We start from the raw sequence: 18015 nt of genomic DNA on the forward strand, positions 1-18015 counted from the left end.
ATGTCACCTTACAATAATTGATTTGAGTTTCAGTGTTTCAAAATAAAATATCATACAGAACAAAATTACAATGTACCAAGGGCAACCAAAATGATTGGAGATGGAGTGACTCCCCTATGAGGAAAGGCTGCAGCATTGGGGGATCTTTCGTTTAGAGAAAAGGCGAGTTAGAGGTGAGGGGATGGAAGTGTATAATATGATGCACAGCATAGAGAAAGTGGGTAGAGAATCCCCGCCCCCCACAACACTAGAACTCATGGACATCCAATGAACCTGAATGCTGGAAGATTCAGGGCAGACAAAAGAAAGGACTTCTTTTCGCAGTGCATTAAGCGAAGGGATTTGCTCCCCCAAGAGGCAGCGATGGCCACTGACTTGGAGGGCTTTAAAAGAGGATTAGACAACTTCATGGAGCAAAAGGCCAGCAAAGGCTACTAGCCACGATGCCCAGGCTCTGCCTCCATAGTCCGAGGCGGCACGCTTCCGAACACCAGTTGCTGGGAACGGCAGGAGGGGAGAGTCGCTCTGGCGCTCGCCTGCTCGGGGGCTTCTTCCCTTCGGGGCATCTGGCTGGCCCCTGCGAAAGCAGGAAATGCGGGGCTAGATGGGCCACTGGCCGGACCCGGCAGGCGCTGCTTATGTTTTGTTATTAGACTCTGCTGTCATGATCCATGCCTGGCTGCAGCAGAATTTTTACCCACAAAGAAAAGGCGAAGGCGGCGGGAGGGGGGAGTGAAGACAATCAGACATCTCAGGGCACGGAGAGAGAGATTTCGTTCAGACGTCTGGCAGACAGGCAGACAGACGGGGGGTGGGGCTGTAGGACGCGCCCTCTCCCGCCTCGGGTCACTGCCACTGCAAGCTCACTCCTCTATGGAGTGTTTCTAGCCGGGATTTGTGCGCGCAGTTCATGGGTGCAATGGCTCGTGTCCCTCTGCGTCCGCCGGGGGCCCAGGAGCACCAGGAGGCCCAAGCCCCTTCCTCCGGTGTCGCCTGTCTCGGCTAGCGGAGGGGGCCCGGGCTCTCCGAGGAGAAGGCGGCTCGGGGCGAGGCCCTCCAGGTGCGGGTGCCGTGCGCCTCGGCCCACAGGCTGCAGGAGCGGGCGGGCGCCGCCAAGTCAATGGGCTGGGCGGGGCAAGGGGGGGCGGATCCCCCTCCCCGGCCCAGGGGAGCAGAAGAGGCCTCCTTCACCCCTCCTGCTGCCCGGAGTGGAGGCTGTTACAAAAGAACCAGGCCTGGATGGAAGCCTGACCGATCAAGGCTCTCAATTCCTTGAGATGCCAATAAGGAATGGAGACCAGACCAGACTACAGTAAATGTTTGCCTTTATTATACCTTTGCAAAGGGAGGGCCTCAATCAAGTGGCTCTCCCGAACAGTTGACAAGCATCATATTTATAGGCTATTAACGCGTCATATTCATAATCTTTAAGGTTTCACAAGTTCAAAGTACATTAGTAATCAAGAATACATGATGCGATGCTTTCCTAAAATTGTTTAATTTTCCACTTCTCTGTTCTCATCTTCAGACTTCCTTTATCCTTGACCTTTGGTCCTACAGGCTAGCAATAGCATCTCTAATTGCTGAAGAAGCAGATAAACAGAAATTCCTGTATTTTGCACAAAGCAAGCATATGTTATATTTCGCATCAATTGATTTTATTTCAGTGACATTTTAATTTTTAACCCATTGTAACAAGGCTGCGGCCAGAGCGCTCTCGCCCCTCCCGGGAGCCACGCCACGCCCCTCGGCCCGCCCCGGCGCACAAATGCTCGGCGCCGGCGGGCCGCGGTGCGCACAGGGCAGCGGGCGTCGGGTCGGCCGGGAGCGCAGCGCAGTCCCCCTGCCCATCCGTCGCAGCCGCCGATGGGGCACCTCGTGGCCGCGGTCCTGCTGACCCTCCTCCTCCTCTGGAGCCGCCGCCTCTCAGCCCAGAAGTGCGAGGACGGTGAGCCGCCGCTTCCCCTCCGTGTCCCCTTTCCCCCGGGTGGGAAAGAGCCTCTCCGCGGGGGTCCTTCCTTTCTCCGCCGCCTGCCTGCGCGCCTGTTCCTCTAACGGCGGCGGCACCTCCCGGTGTCTCTCTTTGCTCCTCCAGGCACCTACCGCGAAGCGTCCAGCGGGAAGTGCATCATCTGCAAGGGGTGTGAAGGTAGGCGCCCCCCCCTCACCGGGATGCCCCGCTGCAACTCTGGGTATCCCCTGGCATACTTGGTCGGGGGCCAGTGGGGAGCCCACCTTGCAGGAGGCCAAGGCCACTGCGCCAGGCTGCTTCAGAAGGGGGCTTGCTGGCACAAACGGGGCAAAGTGTTTGTTTGTTTACCCTTCTATCCCCTTTTCCCTGGAAAAGGTAAGTCCTGGTTACATGGGGTGGGGGGAAGAGACCCGGCTATGTGGGGCTGCAGGAGGCTGGCCTGCATGATGAGGAAGGTGCAAATCCCCCAGTGAGCATTTGTTGCCTTCAAAGTAGGCATGAGCTGGACTAGTTTTCCTTAGAAAGAGTAGTGCCAGAGAGAAGTTACTCCACCAACCCAAAAACAGAATCTCCTTCAGCTAGGCTCATTCCAGGTAGGCCTTTGATCTACACAGAACTCCTGTCAACAGGCAGAAGCTGCGTCTGTCCAGCCTGGCTTAGGAAGAGTTCTGTGGAATTCAGAGGCTTGCCGATTTTGCCTAATGAAATATTGGCACAACCCTAATCTTACATCCTTTATTCTAAATGTGTGTGTGTGTGGGCTGTGGAATAGCCTGGGGTGCAAGATAGGTGAAGACACAGGAGTGGCCACTTCAGGTTCGGAAGTTGGGGGCCAGCAAAAGGTGGAAATTCATAGCAGGATGCATTAGATCTTAGGTGCAACAAACCACAATTTCTTTGGGAGTGGCACTTAACCACAAACACCTTGTTGCATTCTTGAAGTCATAAGAAAATAAAAAGAGCCTGCTGGATCAGGCCAGTGGCCCATCTAGTCCAGCACACGAGCAGTCTCCCCTCCTGCAGTTTCCAGCAACTGGTATTAGGAAGCATTCCACCTCCAAGTTTTTATTATCATTGTTTTCAGATTTTTAATGTCTAATGTATTTGTATGTCTATTTTGTACGTTGCCCAGAGTGGGCGACTAATAAATTTAATAAATAAATAAACAAGTCTGGGGGCAGAGCATAGCTATCATCGCCAGTAGTCATCGACTGCCTTATCCTCCATCAATTTGTCTAATCTGTTTTAAAAGGCATCCAAGTTGGTTTGCAACACTGCCTCTTGTGGGAGTGAATTCAATTGTTTAACTCTGTGCTGTGTGAAGAAGCCCTTTCGTTTGTCTGTTCTGAATCTTCCAACATTCAGCTTCATTGATTTCTAGTGTTATGAGAGAGGGAGAAGCACTTTTCTCTCTTCACTTTCTCCAAACCATGCATAATTTTATATATCTTTACAAAAGATTGTTACTGTCAAAACCTTTAAGAGGAGGCAAGGCTGGGGAAGGCTGCCCTCCTAGAAGACAGGCACAGCGGGCTGCATGTTCCCACTTTCTGTTATAACATCCTAGAAGCACAGATTGCCTCGGAGAGAGAGATGCCGCAAGCCAGCCTCCAGCGTGTCAGACAGTTGCGATGTTGGGAACGGAGAGTATTGAGCGAGCTTATGTGTGTGTTTGAATCCTTGCTAAAGATTATGCCTTGCCTGGAAATTTGTCAGACAGAGACTTTAAGCTTTAAAATAAGAAATGACTACTTTATTCTGGAAGTACATACTTGATAGGAAAGAGTTCTACATCTAGCTAACTAGCTAAGTGGGAGATGCAAACACTGAGCCCAGTGCTTGCCCTCATGCTTGGAGGATAGGGAGAGACAAAGGAGTATGTCTGCTCCCCTCTCGAGAGAAAGAAGACTGGGAAGGAGGGAAGGAGTTGGGATCAACATCCTCTGCATATCAGTCTAGCAGGAAGGGACAGCAGGAGATCAAAGGGATAGGTATAGCCTAGCAACCAAGAGGTCTCCTTTCTAGCTACCCCATGCAGCCTCAACCCAAGTTGGAGTTGAACCCCATATATTCCAACACAGTGTACCTGGGATTTTAGCCTTGACCCTCTGCTTTGGGGGCAAGACGTCACCACCACGAGTGCCCTCCTTTGCCTGTTTCCCAGTCATTCCATCTGACACAGGTACGGGTGGCAGGGGTGGTTGTCTCCCAAGCACCTGCCGTGCTGGGTTTGCCTCCAAAACTCCTCTCTCACAACGTTCTGAGGCTTCAGTTGCTTGAAGGAGCAAATTGACCTCTCCTCAGATGCGATGTAGACCTTCATGAGCATGTTCACTCTTTTAGGGATATTTGCGTATGCCCAGCCCTGTTCGGAGTCTGCCAACGCCATCTGCAGATGCCTCCCGGAATATGAATGCGAAGGGCGAGAGTGTGGCACCTGCACCTGCGATGCCGGGAAAGAGTGGATGGGGGCAGGTGAGCAGGATGTGCCAGAGACGGTGGTGGGGAGTCTGGTGCTGTGGGCTGAGAGGCCAAATACCATAGAGGGCGGAAGGCTCTCCCTCTAAATGACAGGCTTCTGGGGGTCCGAGAGGGGGTTAGGGAGGCCAAGGCCCCCCAGGAAAGATGGGTGGCTGGAAGGCAGAGGCACGAGGAGGGGAGGGCTCTGGGCTGGAAGAGAAAGGGAGGAGGGAAGCCAAACGTGGAGGGAGGAAAGAGGCGTGTGGGGCCAGGATGGTGGTGGTGAAGAGCCTGGAAATAAACCTGGCCTGCTCCCAGGTGTGTTATGGATGCCTCCTTGTTCCACAGCAGTCTCTGGGCACTTTCCTTGGGACTTTGGAACATAAAGAAAAAAATGCCAACAGAAGAATGAGGAGAGCCTGTCAGGCTCCTCTGCCACCCTCCGACTGCAGCATCTCAACCCCCCCTCACTCTCTCCTGCCCCAACACTTTCCATGTATACCTTTCAAGCCTTCTCTCAGAATCTATTAACGGTGTTTAATACTGATCAGTAAAGGCATGCTTTCTGTAAAAAATCGTGTAGTGCCCAAACCAATCAGTTCCTTCCCAAACCCGTAAGAAAATCTATCCATCCAAATATATGGGAAATAAAGTCACAGATCCAGCAGAGGTGACACGGGGACAAAAGAAGTGCACGTCCCCAGGCCTTGATGGTTCCACCTTCAGTCTACTGGGTGTGTGGGGCACTCTTTTCAGTCAGAATATGCAGAAAGCTCTCCTCCGCCCCAGGGATGCAAGGGGAGCCCTCAGCTCAGTTCTTGCAACTGGGACAACTATTCTTGAGTACTGTGGTTACAGACCAGAAATTTAGCCAGTGTCCAGAAAATGTGGGGCCTACTGCAGCATTGTAAATAAGGGCACAAATTACTAGCCCTCAACATTTAACTTGCTCGCACTGACCTCATGTAGGTGTCCTAAAATGGGAGAAGGAAGCAAGTTCTGGTCCTCTAGGGGATTCTTTGTTGCCTGTCAAGCCCCCGTCAAGCCCCCTTATAAGCTCAGTGAGCTTATGGGTCTCCTGGCCAGGCTGGGGGGCAGGATTGCCTTTGTCATCTCACTTCCTTTAAGTGAAACCTACCTGTGCATTTCTCAAAAGGTTGCCAAGATTGTCCTGAAGGAAAGTTCAAGAGTCTGAAAACTGGTACATGCCGAAGCTGGACACAGTAAGTCCTTTGAAAGAAGAAAAATCTTTCTTATTTGTTATTATTTTTTATTTATTACATTTATATCCTGCCCTTCCTCCCAGAAGAAGCCCAGGGCAGCAAACAGAAACACTAAAACACTCTAAAACATCTTAAAAACAGACTTTAGAATAATTTTAAAACAAAACATCTTTAAAAACCTATTTAAAATGCTTTAAAAACATCTGAAAAAGCAATTCCAACACAGATGTAAATTGGGATAAGGTCTCTACTTAAAAGGCTTGCTGAAAGAGGAAGGTCTTCAGTAGGTGCCGAAAAGACAACAGAGATGGCACCTCTCTAAAAGGGGAGGGAATTCCGAAGGGTCGGTGCCGCCACACTCAATGCTCTTTTCCTATGTTGTGCAGAATGGACATCCTGATAAGATGGTATCTGCAGGAGGCCCTCACCTGCAGAGCATAGTGATAAGGGGTAAGACGGTCTTTCAGGTATCCTGGTCCCAAGCTTTGTACACCAAAACTAGAACCTTGAACTTGGGCCGTTAGCTAATAGGTAGTCAGTGCAATTCTTTCACTGTGACATGTTGGCGATTTCCTGCCCCAGTGAGCAGTCACGCCACCTCATTTTGCACCAGGTGCAGCTTCCTGACCAACCTCAAGGACAGCCCCACATAGAACGCATTACAGTAATCCAGCACAACAGTGGTTAGGCCATCCAGAAACGGCCACAGCTGTTTTACCAGCCGAATCTAGTAAAAGGCACTCCTAATCACTGAGGTCACCTGGGCCTCTAGCAACAAAGAAGCATCCAGGAGCACCCCAGACAATGATATTTCATAAGTATTATAGTTGCTGGGTTAGGCGTGTGTTTTAATGGAATCTTCCGATTGCCTGCAGATGTTCAGCTAATAACATCTTGACTCCTGGGACCAAAACAACAGACGTGATTTGCAAGAATGAATTGGAAGGCCTCACACAACCGCCTCCTTTTCTAGTTGTCTCCGTTAAGGTTACAGATGAAGGTTTGTTTAAGCCAACCAAGGCCAAACACAGGGACCCCACACAGGCCAAAACATGGTCCAGAAGCAAGGCTGGAAGTAGTCCAAGGCCAGCATCATCAGGTATCCCACACCAAGGAAGCAGCACTAGAGTCAGAGGCCGGAGTTGCTTCTAGCAACAGGGAGGCTCAAGGAGGCGGCTTTATGCCCTCTGGCCGCCTAAGCCATGCCACAGCCGCTTGCAATGAAGGAGCATCTGGAGTTGCTTACTCATGAGCAGACCGACTGCCAATCCATGGTCTGCAGGCACATTTTCCTGGCAGACTCACCCACATAGCCCACCTTTGGGGTATCCTCAGTCTCCTCCAGCCCAGGCAGGAAATCTCTCGTTAATTTGAATGCTCCTCCTCCGATCCCCCTTGGCATCTCCTCAGTTCCTGCCAGCCTTCCTTTTCCGTCTTCTGTTTCTGGCTTCCTAGTAGGCTTTAGTTGGCTTTTTACCCTCAGGCATTTCTCTTCTCTCTATTTATGGAACCTAAACAATTTGAACCACTGGCCTCTGGGTCACTATGATTACTATCTTTGGCAGTAGCAGTTTGGTGGCTCTTATTGCAACCAGGACAGTGGCAGAACCCAGGGCTCTGTCCATCCAGGCTGATCTCTGCATTTTCTCATACAGACAAAGTAGTATTCAGGACAGTCGCACCTTATATTCCTGAAACCAGTTCTACCTTTCAGAGGTCTGAGGAACTGATCTTCCCTTTCCCTGCCCCTAGCTATCACTTTCATCAGAAAAGTTAGGGCACAAATTTGGATTTGAGGTGGGCACTTACAATTTACATTAAATGCACAAAAACATTTAAGTTGACCACTGGATCAGAGCCTCTGTTGTGTTAGCGTTTGAATCCCAACTGCTTGGGGCTTCTGGTCACATGACAATTCATTCCGCCAGGCAGCAGCAACTTCTGCAGCTTTAGCCATCAACACCAGCATTGCAGAAATCTGCAGTACGCCAGACAGGACCATCGACATTCACTGGGCACACTATACAGTGGGCACTTGCGCTTCTTCTGAAGGAGCCTTTGGATGTAGTGTGCTTCAATCAGTGCTACCTTCATAGTGAGCAGACCTGCAAGTTCCCACCCAAAACAGACTTCAGCTCTGGTAGGTCCCAATATGAGGCTATGTGGGCGAGTCTGCCAGGAAAATGGAACGTTGGTCACTTACTGTGAAGGGTCTTTTTCTGGCAGACGAAGCCCACATAGCCACCGTCACCCTCACTCATCCGCTCACTCTGTCAATGCATAGGTTCTTCCTATTACGTTACGTTATGCTGTTATTTTTTCGGGCACCACCAGTTCTGCGTTCATGTTTTTCAACGGTTTTACTACACAGGTCCACAGGCTCTTAGGGCTAGGCCAGAAGGGAAACTGATTTTGATTCATGGTTGACTTTCTGCCCAATAATATTCCTGTTCTCATTTTAGGGGATTTTAATAGTCATGTGGATGGATGGCCCCTTGGATCCTGCTGCTTTACGCTTTCTCTCTGTGTCTGTGGTCTAACTCATCTGCACATTCTGTTGGCGTCTTGATCTCGTTTTACCTAGAATTGCTCCGGTTCTGACTTTTCTGTTACTGAATTTCCCTTGACAGATCATCATTTAGTTTCTGTTGTGGTGGCTTATCTACCTCCTTTGTGTTCTGTTTCTCGATCTTTTTCGGACCTGCATTCTGTTAATACTGAGGCTTTCTCTCAAGCGTTGGCCTCTTCTTTCTGCATGTTCCCCAGATTTAGCTGTTTCTTCATTTAACTCTTATTTTATCTTCAACTCTGGACAGTTTTGCTCTGTCGTCAACACATCAGGTTTGTCCCACTCAACCCCATCCCTGGCTCACTCCTTTTATTTGCTCTCTTCTTTCTTCTGCCTGGGCTGCTGAGTGCCTTTGGAGGAGGACCACAGACTGAGCAGACGACGTTCATTACCTGTTTGTTCTCTCTTCTTTTTTCTGTGCTGTTTCTCTAGGCAAACAGCAGTACTACACATCGTTAACTCGTGCTAATATGGGGCATCCTCAGCGTCTTTTGTCTACTTTTCATTCTCTTTTAAAGCCTCTCCTGCCACTTCTTCCCCCTTCATTCTCTCCTGATGATTTTGCCACTTTCTTTAATACTAAAATTGAAACTGTTTGTTCTGATCTTACTGCCACTGACTCTCTTCCGTTGCTGGCCATTCAAATGTCTGTTTCTTCTTCTTCCATCTTCTCTACTTTTTCTATTGTTTCATAGAATGGCCAGGTTGGTATTGTCTTCAAATCCCTCTGCTTGCTCTCTTGATCTGGTTCCTTCTTGTCTTTTAATTACTGTTGCTCCCGCTGTTCTTCCTTCTCTTCTTTACATTATTAATCTGTCTCTTCTGGCACGTCTCCTCCTGCATTTAAGCATGGTGTTGTTTCTTCCCTTCTCAGAAAGCCTTCCCTTGATTCTCGGATTATTGCCTTGTTTCTTTGTTGTGTTTTGTTTTGAAGGTCCTGGAATGTACTGTTTATTCACGTTGCCTCAACTTTTTCTCATACCTCTGCTCTAGATCCCTTTCAGTCCAGACTTCGTCCCTCGCACTCCACTGAGACGGCTGTTATGAAGTCCACAGATGACCTCCTTATTGACAAGTCTAAAGGTCTCTATTTAGTTCTTATTTTACTTGATCTTTCTGCGGCCTCTGACACGGTTGATCATGATCTCTTGTTGGACTGTCTTTGTGATCTGAGGTTTTGTGATTATTTATTTATTTATTTATTTAATTTAATTTATATACCGCCCTAAGCCCAAGGGCTCTCTGGGCGGTGTACATAAAATAAAACAGTCAGGAATATATAAATACAATAATACAATAAAATCAAGCCAACAAAGGTAAACAAAAATAATCAAACAGCAGCAAAATACAACAATACATATAATAAAACGCATTAAAATGCCTGGGAATATAAAAAGGTTTTCACCTGGCGCCGAAAAGATAGCAGCGTCGGCGCCAGGCGCACCTCATCGGGGAGACCATTCCATAGTTCGGGAGCCACAACCGAAAAGGCCCTATTTCTAGTCACCACCCTCTGAGCTTCTCGATGGGATGGTACTCGGAGGAGGGCCTTAGATGTTGAGCGCAGTGTACGGGTAGTTTCATATTGGGAGAGGCGCTCCACCAGGTATTGCGGTCCCATGCCGTGTAAGGCTTTATAGGTCAAAACCAGCACTTTGAATTTAGCCCGGAAACAAATAGGAAGCCAGTGCAGACGAGCCAGAACGGGTGTAATATGAGCGGACCTTCTTGTCCGCGTCAACAATCTGGCCGCTGCATTCTGGACTAACTGTAGTTTCCGAACGGTCTTCAAGGGCAGCCCAACGTAGAGCGCATTGCAGTAGTCCAATCTAGAAGTTACCAGAGCATGAACGACTGAGGCGAGGTTGTCACTGTCCAGATAGGGACGTAGCTGGGCTACCAATCGGAGATGGTAGAAAGCATTCCTTGCCACTGAGGCTACCTGAGCCTCAAGAGACAAGGAAGAGTCGATAAGAACTCCCAAGCTACGAACCTGTTCTTTCAAAGGGAGTGTAACCCCGTCCAGAACAGGGTGAACAGCCACCATCTGGGCAGAGAAGGCACTCACTAACAGCGTCTTGGTCTTGTCTGGATTAAGCTTCAGTCTGTTAGCTCCCATCCAATCCATTATCGCGGCCAGGCAACGGTTTAGTACGTTAACAGCCTCACCTGAAGAAGATGAAAAGGAGAAATAGAGTTGCGTGTCATCAGCGTACTGGTGACAACGCACTCCAAAACTCCTGATGACTGCACCCAGCGGCTTCATGTAGATGTTGAAAAGCATGGAGGACAGAACCGATCCCTGCGGGACTCCACAGTGGAGAGTCCAGGGTATCGAGCAATGTTCCCCAAGCACTACCTTCTGGTGGCGACCCACCAAGTAGGAGCGGAGCCACTGCCAAGCAGTACCCCCAACTCCCAACTCCGTGAGTCTTCCCAGAAGGATACCATGGTCGATGGTATCAAAAGCAGCTGAGAGATCAAGGAGAATCAACAGGGTCACACTCCCCCTGTCCCTCTCCCGACAGAGGTCATCATACAGGGCGACAAAGGCTGTTTCGGTACCAAACCCAGGCCTAAAACCGGATTGAAACGGATCGAGATAATCAGTGTCATCCAAGAGCCCCTGGAGCTGGCCGGCCACCACCCGCTCCAGAACCTTGCCCAGGAACGGAACATTCATGATTGAATGAATTGATTGATTGATTCCTTTCATGGTTGGTTTGCTTCTTATTTGTCGGGCTGTCCATGTAATGTTGTGCATCATCCTCTTTCCCCTCTCAGTTGGGGTACCACAGGGCTCAGTTTTAGGACTCCTGCTGTTTTCCCTTCATGTGCTGCCCCTGGGCAACCTTATGCATCTCATGGCCTTCAGTATTGTTTGTATGCTGATGACACGCAGTAGTATTTTTCAGCCCCAGAACTCTCTTCTGACGTCCACCATCCTATTGTGGCTTGTCTTTCAGACATTTCAGCCTGGATGCTTCATCATCGCCTGAAACTTAATATGGCCAAGACAGAATGTTCATCTTCCCTCCTAACCTCTCTTGGCAATATACATTTTCCATCTCTGTTAAAAACGTCCCTCTCTATCCTGCAGAGGAAGCACGTAGACTTGGGTTTCCTTTCTTTTGTTCCCAATATTAAAGCCGTAGCAAAGTTGTGCCCTTGATTTCTTCTGCAATAGAAGTCTCTATTGCTAGAGTCAGACTTTTCTTGTCTGTCTCCTCTGCAATGATGTTAATTTATGCCTCATTTCTCGCCTTGACTATTGCAATCTTCTGTTGACTGGTCTTCCACGAATTCATATCAGCCCTTGGTTTCTATTCAACACTCTGCTGCCAAGGTCATTTATTTGGCCTGTCATTTTGATCTTCACTTTGGCTCCCCAAGTGTTTGGAATTTCAGCGTAAGTTTTTCATTTTCTGTAATTTGGATACCTCGAGTATGTGCGTTTGAAGTCCCTGCTTTGTCCTCTGTTTGTTTCCCCTCCCTTCATTCGTTGCTGTCATTTTATTTTATTTAGATTGTATATTTATTTAGATTTTGGGGCAGGGACTTCTTTTTATTGTTTTATTTTATGTACAGTGCCGTGTGATTCTGATGGCACTATATAAATAAACTATGATGATGATGATGATGCAGAACTGGTTGCCCTGGGAGATCTGACTACCTGCTCTCCGCCCCCAAGGCAGGAGGTTAAAACAACCATGTTTGAACACAACTCTTGATGCACATTCATTTTACCGCTTGGTTTTTTTAGGGGGGGGGTTGCTGCTCTTCTAGTTTCTTCATTGCTGCTGGAGGGTTTGGTGTGTTTTTGATTATTTGTCATTGGTTGTCAGCTGCTCTACGGATCCAATTTGGGTAGAAGAGGCATTGTGAAGTATTTTTAACTTCTGGCCTTACAACTACTGGTAAATCTTCCTGGTAAATCTTCCTATTTCTACACCTCTTCTTTCTCTGCTTCTGGCTTTACAGCCTCATCCCAATTGGCTCTTGGCCACCTTTTTTCCTCATGACCAAAAGCACGCTGCAGTTGCCCTTGGTCACCTGAAGCCCCTTATCAACATTCTGGCATGCCCAGCATATCGCACTGCCACCTGTTTTTGCCCTGAAAATCATAGCTACGCATATCTAAAATGTGCAAACTGAATGCTTAGGATGAGGAGGAGGACCTTTCCTTGTGGGCTTTCAGAACTGAACAAGTTTGAGTTCAGATGAGGGCCAGGCACCAATCCATTTTCTCAATCTATGTTAACAGCCTGCAGGGAGATTAGTAGCCTTCAAAGGCACTCCGCTTGAGAGCCCTCCTTTGTCCCTGGAGAGGCTGTCTGTTTTGAACAAAGAACTATCCATTGTTTGGTTGCAAATCTCCACATCTCTTGGAATATATCATCACATTTTCTCTGTTCAAGGGAAGGCTTGTGTGTCCCAGAGTATTTTTGCAGTAACAGCCACATCCTGGCTGTCACTGACTCAGAAATCCCCTTTGTTGCTGTGCTATGCCACTCAGTGCAGGAAACTCTGCAGCTCCCCCCCCCCCCCGCCCACCAGCCAGGGTCACTCCTGACTGGCTGAAATGCCTTCCCACCCACTTGCCAAAGAGGTGAACCTACAACACACACACCCGGAGAGGGGAGAAAGAGGGAGATCCTGGAACTCTTCTCAATGAAGGGCTTGAGCAGCTGGTTTTCTTCTTGGACTGCAGATGACGTGGGGGTTGTTCCTATTTTACAATTTAGGTTTAGACCGACTTGTACTGGGAAGCTTTCCGTGGCAACAGAAAGCCTTTTGCCTTTTTCCTGAGCCTGAGCGCACCTGCGCGTGTGTGTACGTACACCAGACACACAGTTTCTCTCAGCTTTGTTTTGGGATTGCTTCTGAGGAATGTTCTCTACTTCTTTTTAGAGCGGGACAGCCAGCTGATCCCCATCAGCATCGCCTTGACAGTGGCCTTATTCCTGTGCATGGCATTCCTGATCCTTTTCTGCATCTTCTTCAGATCCTGGGCTCAAGAGAAGTTCCCAGCCGTGATGCTGAAGCGTAAGGCCAACACGCTGTCCTCTGTAATCCCTTCACACGCACTCTCCCTCCCCTGCCATCTGACTCCATATGAGACAGCTTCCTATATTCATAGATCTTGAGATACTTTGGTGGAGATTTCATTTTTTAAATTTGATTTTAGTTCAGAATGGACACCACCTGCCTGTACTGGTTCCCTGGGGGTAACATCTGCCTTCTGGGTTCAGCTGCACTTTGACCCTACCAGGACCGGAAGCGTCTGTGGCCCTGAGAGGCCACCCCTGCCTTGCCTCCTGTCAGTCTCCCACAGCAACAGGGGGAGCCTTTCGTTCCTAGGCACCCCAAGCTCAGGCACCAAGGCCGCCTCTGGTGGCTGCCCCCAGCTGTGGGTCCCTCCAGTCCCACAGAAAATGAAGCAGTTAGGGTTAAGCTTTTAATGGGGCTGAAGTTTTCAATTAATCCCATTCCTAGAGCAGACCAAGGTGGGTCCACCTAGGCAGCACCTTGTCTGTGGCAATGGCCCAGCCGGTGCCTGAGACGCTCCCACAAGTAGCATCTGAGGACAACAGCTTTTACCTCCGGCTTAGCAGCTGAAGAGAGTGTTCAAGTGGTCCAAGTGCTTCACATGTGCTATTTAGTTGTATCCCTTACAACAATCCTGGAAAGTCAGAAAAGTCACAGTGGTCCTGTCTCAGTGCTGCAGGGCGCATATTGAGCTGTGGACCTGGGTCAGAGTGCAAACTCATGATGAAACTAGTCATCTAAACTTGTGGCTGCGCTGCACCTTGTGCAAATGAATGTCACAGGTTCGTGTCTGGTTGAAGCCTCTCTTTAACTTTGGGTTTGTGGAATTGGTTTTGGATAGGAAGAGTGGAGATGGCTTTGAAGCAGGGCTTTTTAAGGATCTTTCCTCTCACCTCCCCCCCTCCACCATGTATATGTGTTGGGTAACAAAAGGAGCTTCACCTCTCTGGCAAGTGGGTGGGAAGGCATCTCGCCCGCTCTGGAGCCGTCCTGGCAGGCTGTGGCCAGACTTGTTATGTCCCCCTTATTGACTGAAGCGCCTGCCTGTCCTGCGTGGGAGGTGCGCTCGCCCACTGCATCTGGCTCAAATGCATTTGGAGGCCGAGTAGCAGAGCAGGTGCTTTGCACACAGGAGAGCTCAGGTCGTCTCCGGTGTCTGCAGTTAGGACGGAGAAAGAGCCTGTGCCTGAAATCAGCCAGTCAGTGTTGACAATACTGAGCTAGGACTCAATCTTGAGCATGGAAGACACAACATGGGAGCTGATAGGAGGTTCTGTTCTCCAATATAGGCGGGTACAATGCAAATCAGTCACATCTCTCTCTCTCTCTCTCTCTCTCCCCACTCCCAATAGTGCCGCTTGGGCAATCGGCCCAGGAGATGGACGAGTGCAGCTTTCGCTATCCCGAGGAAGAGGAGGGAGGAGGCACTGAAATGACAGGACTGAAGGGGGACGCAGCGGAGAAGATTCCTTAGGGAGCCCCACAGCCCCCTGGAGCGTCTCACCGCAGGCGACCTCAGGGCGGTGGGGAGGGATGATTAACAGCATCCTGCCGTTTTTATGTTGCTTTGGGCTTAGGCCAGCCTTACTGTCCTGGGGGCCGGGGGAGGAGAGGGAGATGGGGAAATTGCCACAAGGTTAAGACTTCTGCAGCACAAATGCCTTTTATCCTGGAGTGTGAGGCTAGAAGTAGCCCCTGCCATGATGAGTAGATGCTGAGGGTGGCAGCGCAGGAGCCACTTGGTGCCAGAGGGGGGTTTGCAGGGGGAGAGGAGAGCAGCTGCTGGCCTCGGCCCCATTCCTGTGGTGGGCTTTGCTGCTCAGATGTCAAGCTCAGGCGCCATCATCTCTTGGGCTGACTTGGCCCTCTGCCGGCCTCTGCACTCCCCACAGTGGAGTTAGCAGCACCCTTCCCCCCTGCAAGGCTGCACTGAACCCCATCATTCATCACCTGGTTCCCACATGTGGGCTTCCTCCCACTTTGCAGCCGCTCCTACTAGTTGTGAGGCCACGCAAGAGAGCGCAGGGTGACAGAATGACTCACGACAGGCTGTGCTTTTTTCCCTGACGTGAACTGGCTGTGGTGGTTGGCTTTGACGGAAACCTCTGTGACGGGCTGAGGTTTGAGGCCTTTGATCCACAAGTGCACAGCTGTGACTGGCTTCTTCCAAACCATTTGGCCTGTGAGCAGCTCAAGGGGGGCCAGGTGTGGGGAGAAGACCCATATCTGGGACCTTGTTTAGTCACCACCAACCCCTCAGCATGGAAAGAGTGAATGGAAAGATTACTATTTAGATCTACAAGTTATGAGTGCCTTGAACTGTCCAAACCACCTCTAGAAATAACTTGCCCTTTGGAATTCAAGGTGACTCTGACCTTTGCCTGTGGTGGGGGGAGGCCTGCACTGCAGCCATGCAAAAGTCACATGTTTCTGGGCACGCACACACACACGCTCCTCTCCCCATTCTCTCCCCAGGCAAGAAAGATGCGTTATCACAATTCCAGTCAGGTAAAAAGTACTTGTGGAGAACACAAAGCAAGTCAGAGGAGGGGTGCGGCCTGGGAAAGGCCTGAGGGCCGGGTACAGAGGCCTGGAGGGCCACATCTACCCCTGTGGCTGAGGTCCCCGACTTTTCTAGCTTAATGGGATACTAAGAACTGTACGTTGCCTTGCTGAGTTCAATGAAATTTGATTTCTCAGGTGAGAGAAGTGCATAGGATTGCATCCTTATAGTAACTGTAGAAGCATCAGAAAAGAGATGTTATAATGTGGATACCCAGTTACAAAAACCATTTGGTGCCTACGAGCAGCAATTGCAGAGGATGCAAGCATCTCCTGACCAAGCGATGCTTTGACTTGCTGGCACTCTGGCTTGGAAAAAGCAACTGCCCTACTCTCAAACAAAGAGTTTTCTCTGCTGCCATTTTACCAACTAAAGACTTAAGGAATTTTGGTGCACCTGGGGGGGTGGGTGTGGATTGCCAGATTCTGGAAAATATTCTTTATGTGTTACAGCCCTCACAAGAGGTGTTTATTTGTTCCTCAAGGTTAGGACTTGTAAAGTTCCCAGAAAATAGCTCACCAAGGATTAGGCTGACTGCAGGCAGCATATTTTGCCCTGGTGAAAATTGGTGAGACTTTGCGTGCGGTGCTTCCCACTGGGGCATCTCTGCTGTCTTAGAAGTGGGGGGCAGCTGGGGGGGCCTCTGTGTCCAAGTACCTTTACGTCCATCACTACAGTTCCAGATTGCAAACTCCTTGAGGCAGGGATCTGTTAGCTTGTACTCTGTAAAACAACCTTCCTCAACACGGTGGGGGCTGATGGGAGTTGTAGTCCAAAACATCTGGAAGGCTGCAGGGTTAGGTTGCTGTAAAGCCCCAAGCATATTCTTGGCACCAGATAACAGACATAAGCACTCTGGTGGGGCAGGTTTAGGCCTGAAGGATTTATGGGAAGGGAGAAGCCAGCTTTTCCCTTGAAATTCAGGTATTTCATAGGAATTGTTTTTTAAAAGCCATCTTTACAAAATGTTGCTATTTAGCATAATCAGGTTTGTATGTGAAAAAGTTGCTTTGTTATTGTTGGGCTCCACCTAGAGGTATATTTTGTAATAAATGCTTCAAACCAAAAGCGTTCCTGGTGTGCCTATCCTGTTATTTCCTCCTGCCTTTGCATGGGCAGCCCAATGGGGTCTGGTGTTGGGGGTGGCAGCAGCAAGAGGTCTCCACAGGCTCTTTTTCAGCACAGCAACCCCAGATCATTACAACTAGAGATGCTAGGAAGGGGCTGGGGCTTCTGCATGCAAACCTTGTGCGCTGTTATCGAGCTGCCTCAGCCCCTCAAACTTCACAGAAAGCGCAAGCAAAGTTGCCAAGGACCAAGCCACACAGGAAGCCATTGAGGAAAAGGCCAAGGGCAGGAACAACCTCTCCCCCTGCCCCCAGCAGGCCTCCCACAGTGTAGGAGCAAGAGGCGACACTTTACTTTCTGCCCCCCTCTGCCTCTTTGCATCAGTTTTCTCCATGTCCAGCCCTGGTGCAGCTTAGCATAACATCTGGCAGCCCCCCCACCCTTTGGGAAGCATTTTATGTGGGGCTGCTTCAAAAAACCAGCTTGGAAGCTTCAACTGGCTGCAAATGCTGCAGCTGGACGGCCTCTGGAACTAGACATTCAGGTCCTCTTTCACCATTATTGAAGCAACTGCCCCTCCTTCTGGGCTGTTTGCAGACACAGTTCAAAGTCCCAGTTTTGACCTGTAAAGCTCTGGCTGGCTTACAACTAGTGTTGGCTCTCATGGGAACCTGCCACTCTCTCCTCCCACCCCCCATCGGGCAAATAATCTGAATAGGCTTCTGCTTTGGTGGGCTTTGGTGCCACAGGAAGGAAGACTTTTCAGTCTATCCAGGCCTGGAAGCTGCTTGGCTGTGGACTACATGGTTTAAAAACTATCTCTTTTTAATACTTCGCTGTTCTATTTATTTGTTTATTGTACTTACATACCGCCCCATAGCTGAAGCTTTCTGGGCGGTTTACAGTAACTAATATATTAGTATGTTAATTGTTAGTCCCTTCAAGGCTGAAGGACAAGATATATTACACAAATAAAATAAATATTGCTTACCCCCCCCCAGACACGCATGTCTGTGGATGTTATTTAAAAATATTAAGTATCTCGAAGGAGGCAGCATGAAAGTGAAGCTGACTAGACACAGGGCCCATCAAGAAGAGCGGAAGTTGCCAG

The 18015-nt window shown here is 49.4% G+C and overlaps 1 protein-coding gene across 1 annotated transcript; it reads left to right on the forward strand.

Annotated features, from left to right (window-relative positions):
- Positions 1 to 919: 919 nt before the first annotated feature.
- Positions 920 to 16904, forward strand: TNFRSF9 (TNF receptor superfamily member 9). The gene is made up of 9 exons (XM_061601868.1): positions 920 to 986; positions 1700 to 1948; positions 2096 to 2149; positions 4316 to 4447; positions 5589 to 5655; positions 6531 to 6655; positions 9218 to 9307; positions 13136 to 13270; positions 14626 to 16904. The coding sequence occupies exons 1-9, from the start codon at positions 920 to 922 to the stop codon at positions 14745 to 14747; spliced, it is 1041 nt and encodes a 346-aa protein (XP_061457852.1). The 3' UTR covers positions 14748 to 16904.
- The last annotated feature ends 1111 nt before the right edge of the window (positions 16905 to 18015 follow it).

The sequence above is a fragment of the Rhineura floridana genome, chromosome 18 (genome assembly GCF_030035675.1).
Source record: "Rhineura floridana isolate rRhiFlo1 chromosome 18, rRhiFlo1.hap2, whole genome shotgun sequence".
Classification (NCBI taxonomy): Eukaryota; Metazoa; Chordata; class Lepidosauria; order Squamata; family Rhineuridae; genus Rhineura; species Rhineura floridana.

What these genes read in the sequence shown, in the direction of transcription:
- TNFRSF9 (XM_061601868.1), top strand. Translation starts at nt 920, where the DNA reads ATGGCTCGTGTCCCTCTGCGTCCGCCGGGGGCCCAGGAGCACCAGGAG. An exon ending in AGCCCAGAAGTGCGAGGACG is followed by an intron (nt 1,949 to 2,095) that starts GTGAGCCGCCGC and finishes TTGCTCCTCCAG; the next exon opens with GCACCTACCGCGAAGCGTCC. An exon ending in CCCAGCCGTGATGCTGAAGC is followed by an intron (nt 13,271 to 14,625) that starts GTAAGGCCAACA and finishes CACTCCCAATAG; the next exon opens with TGCCGCTTGGGCAATCGGCC.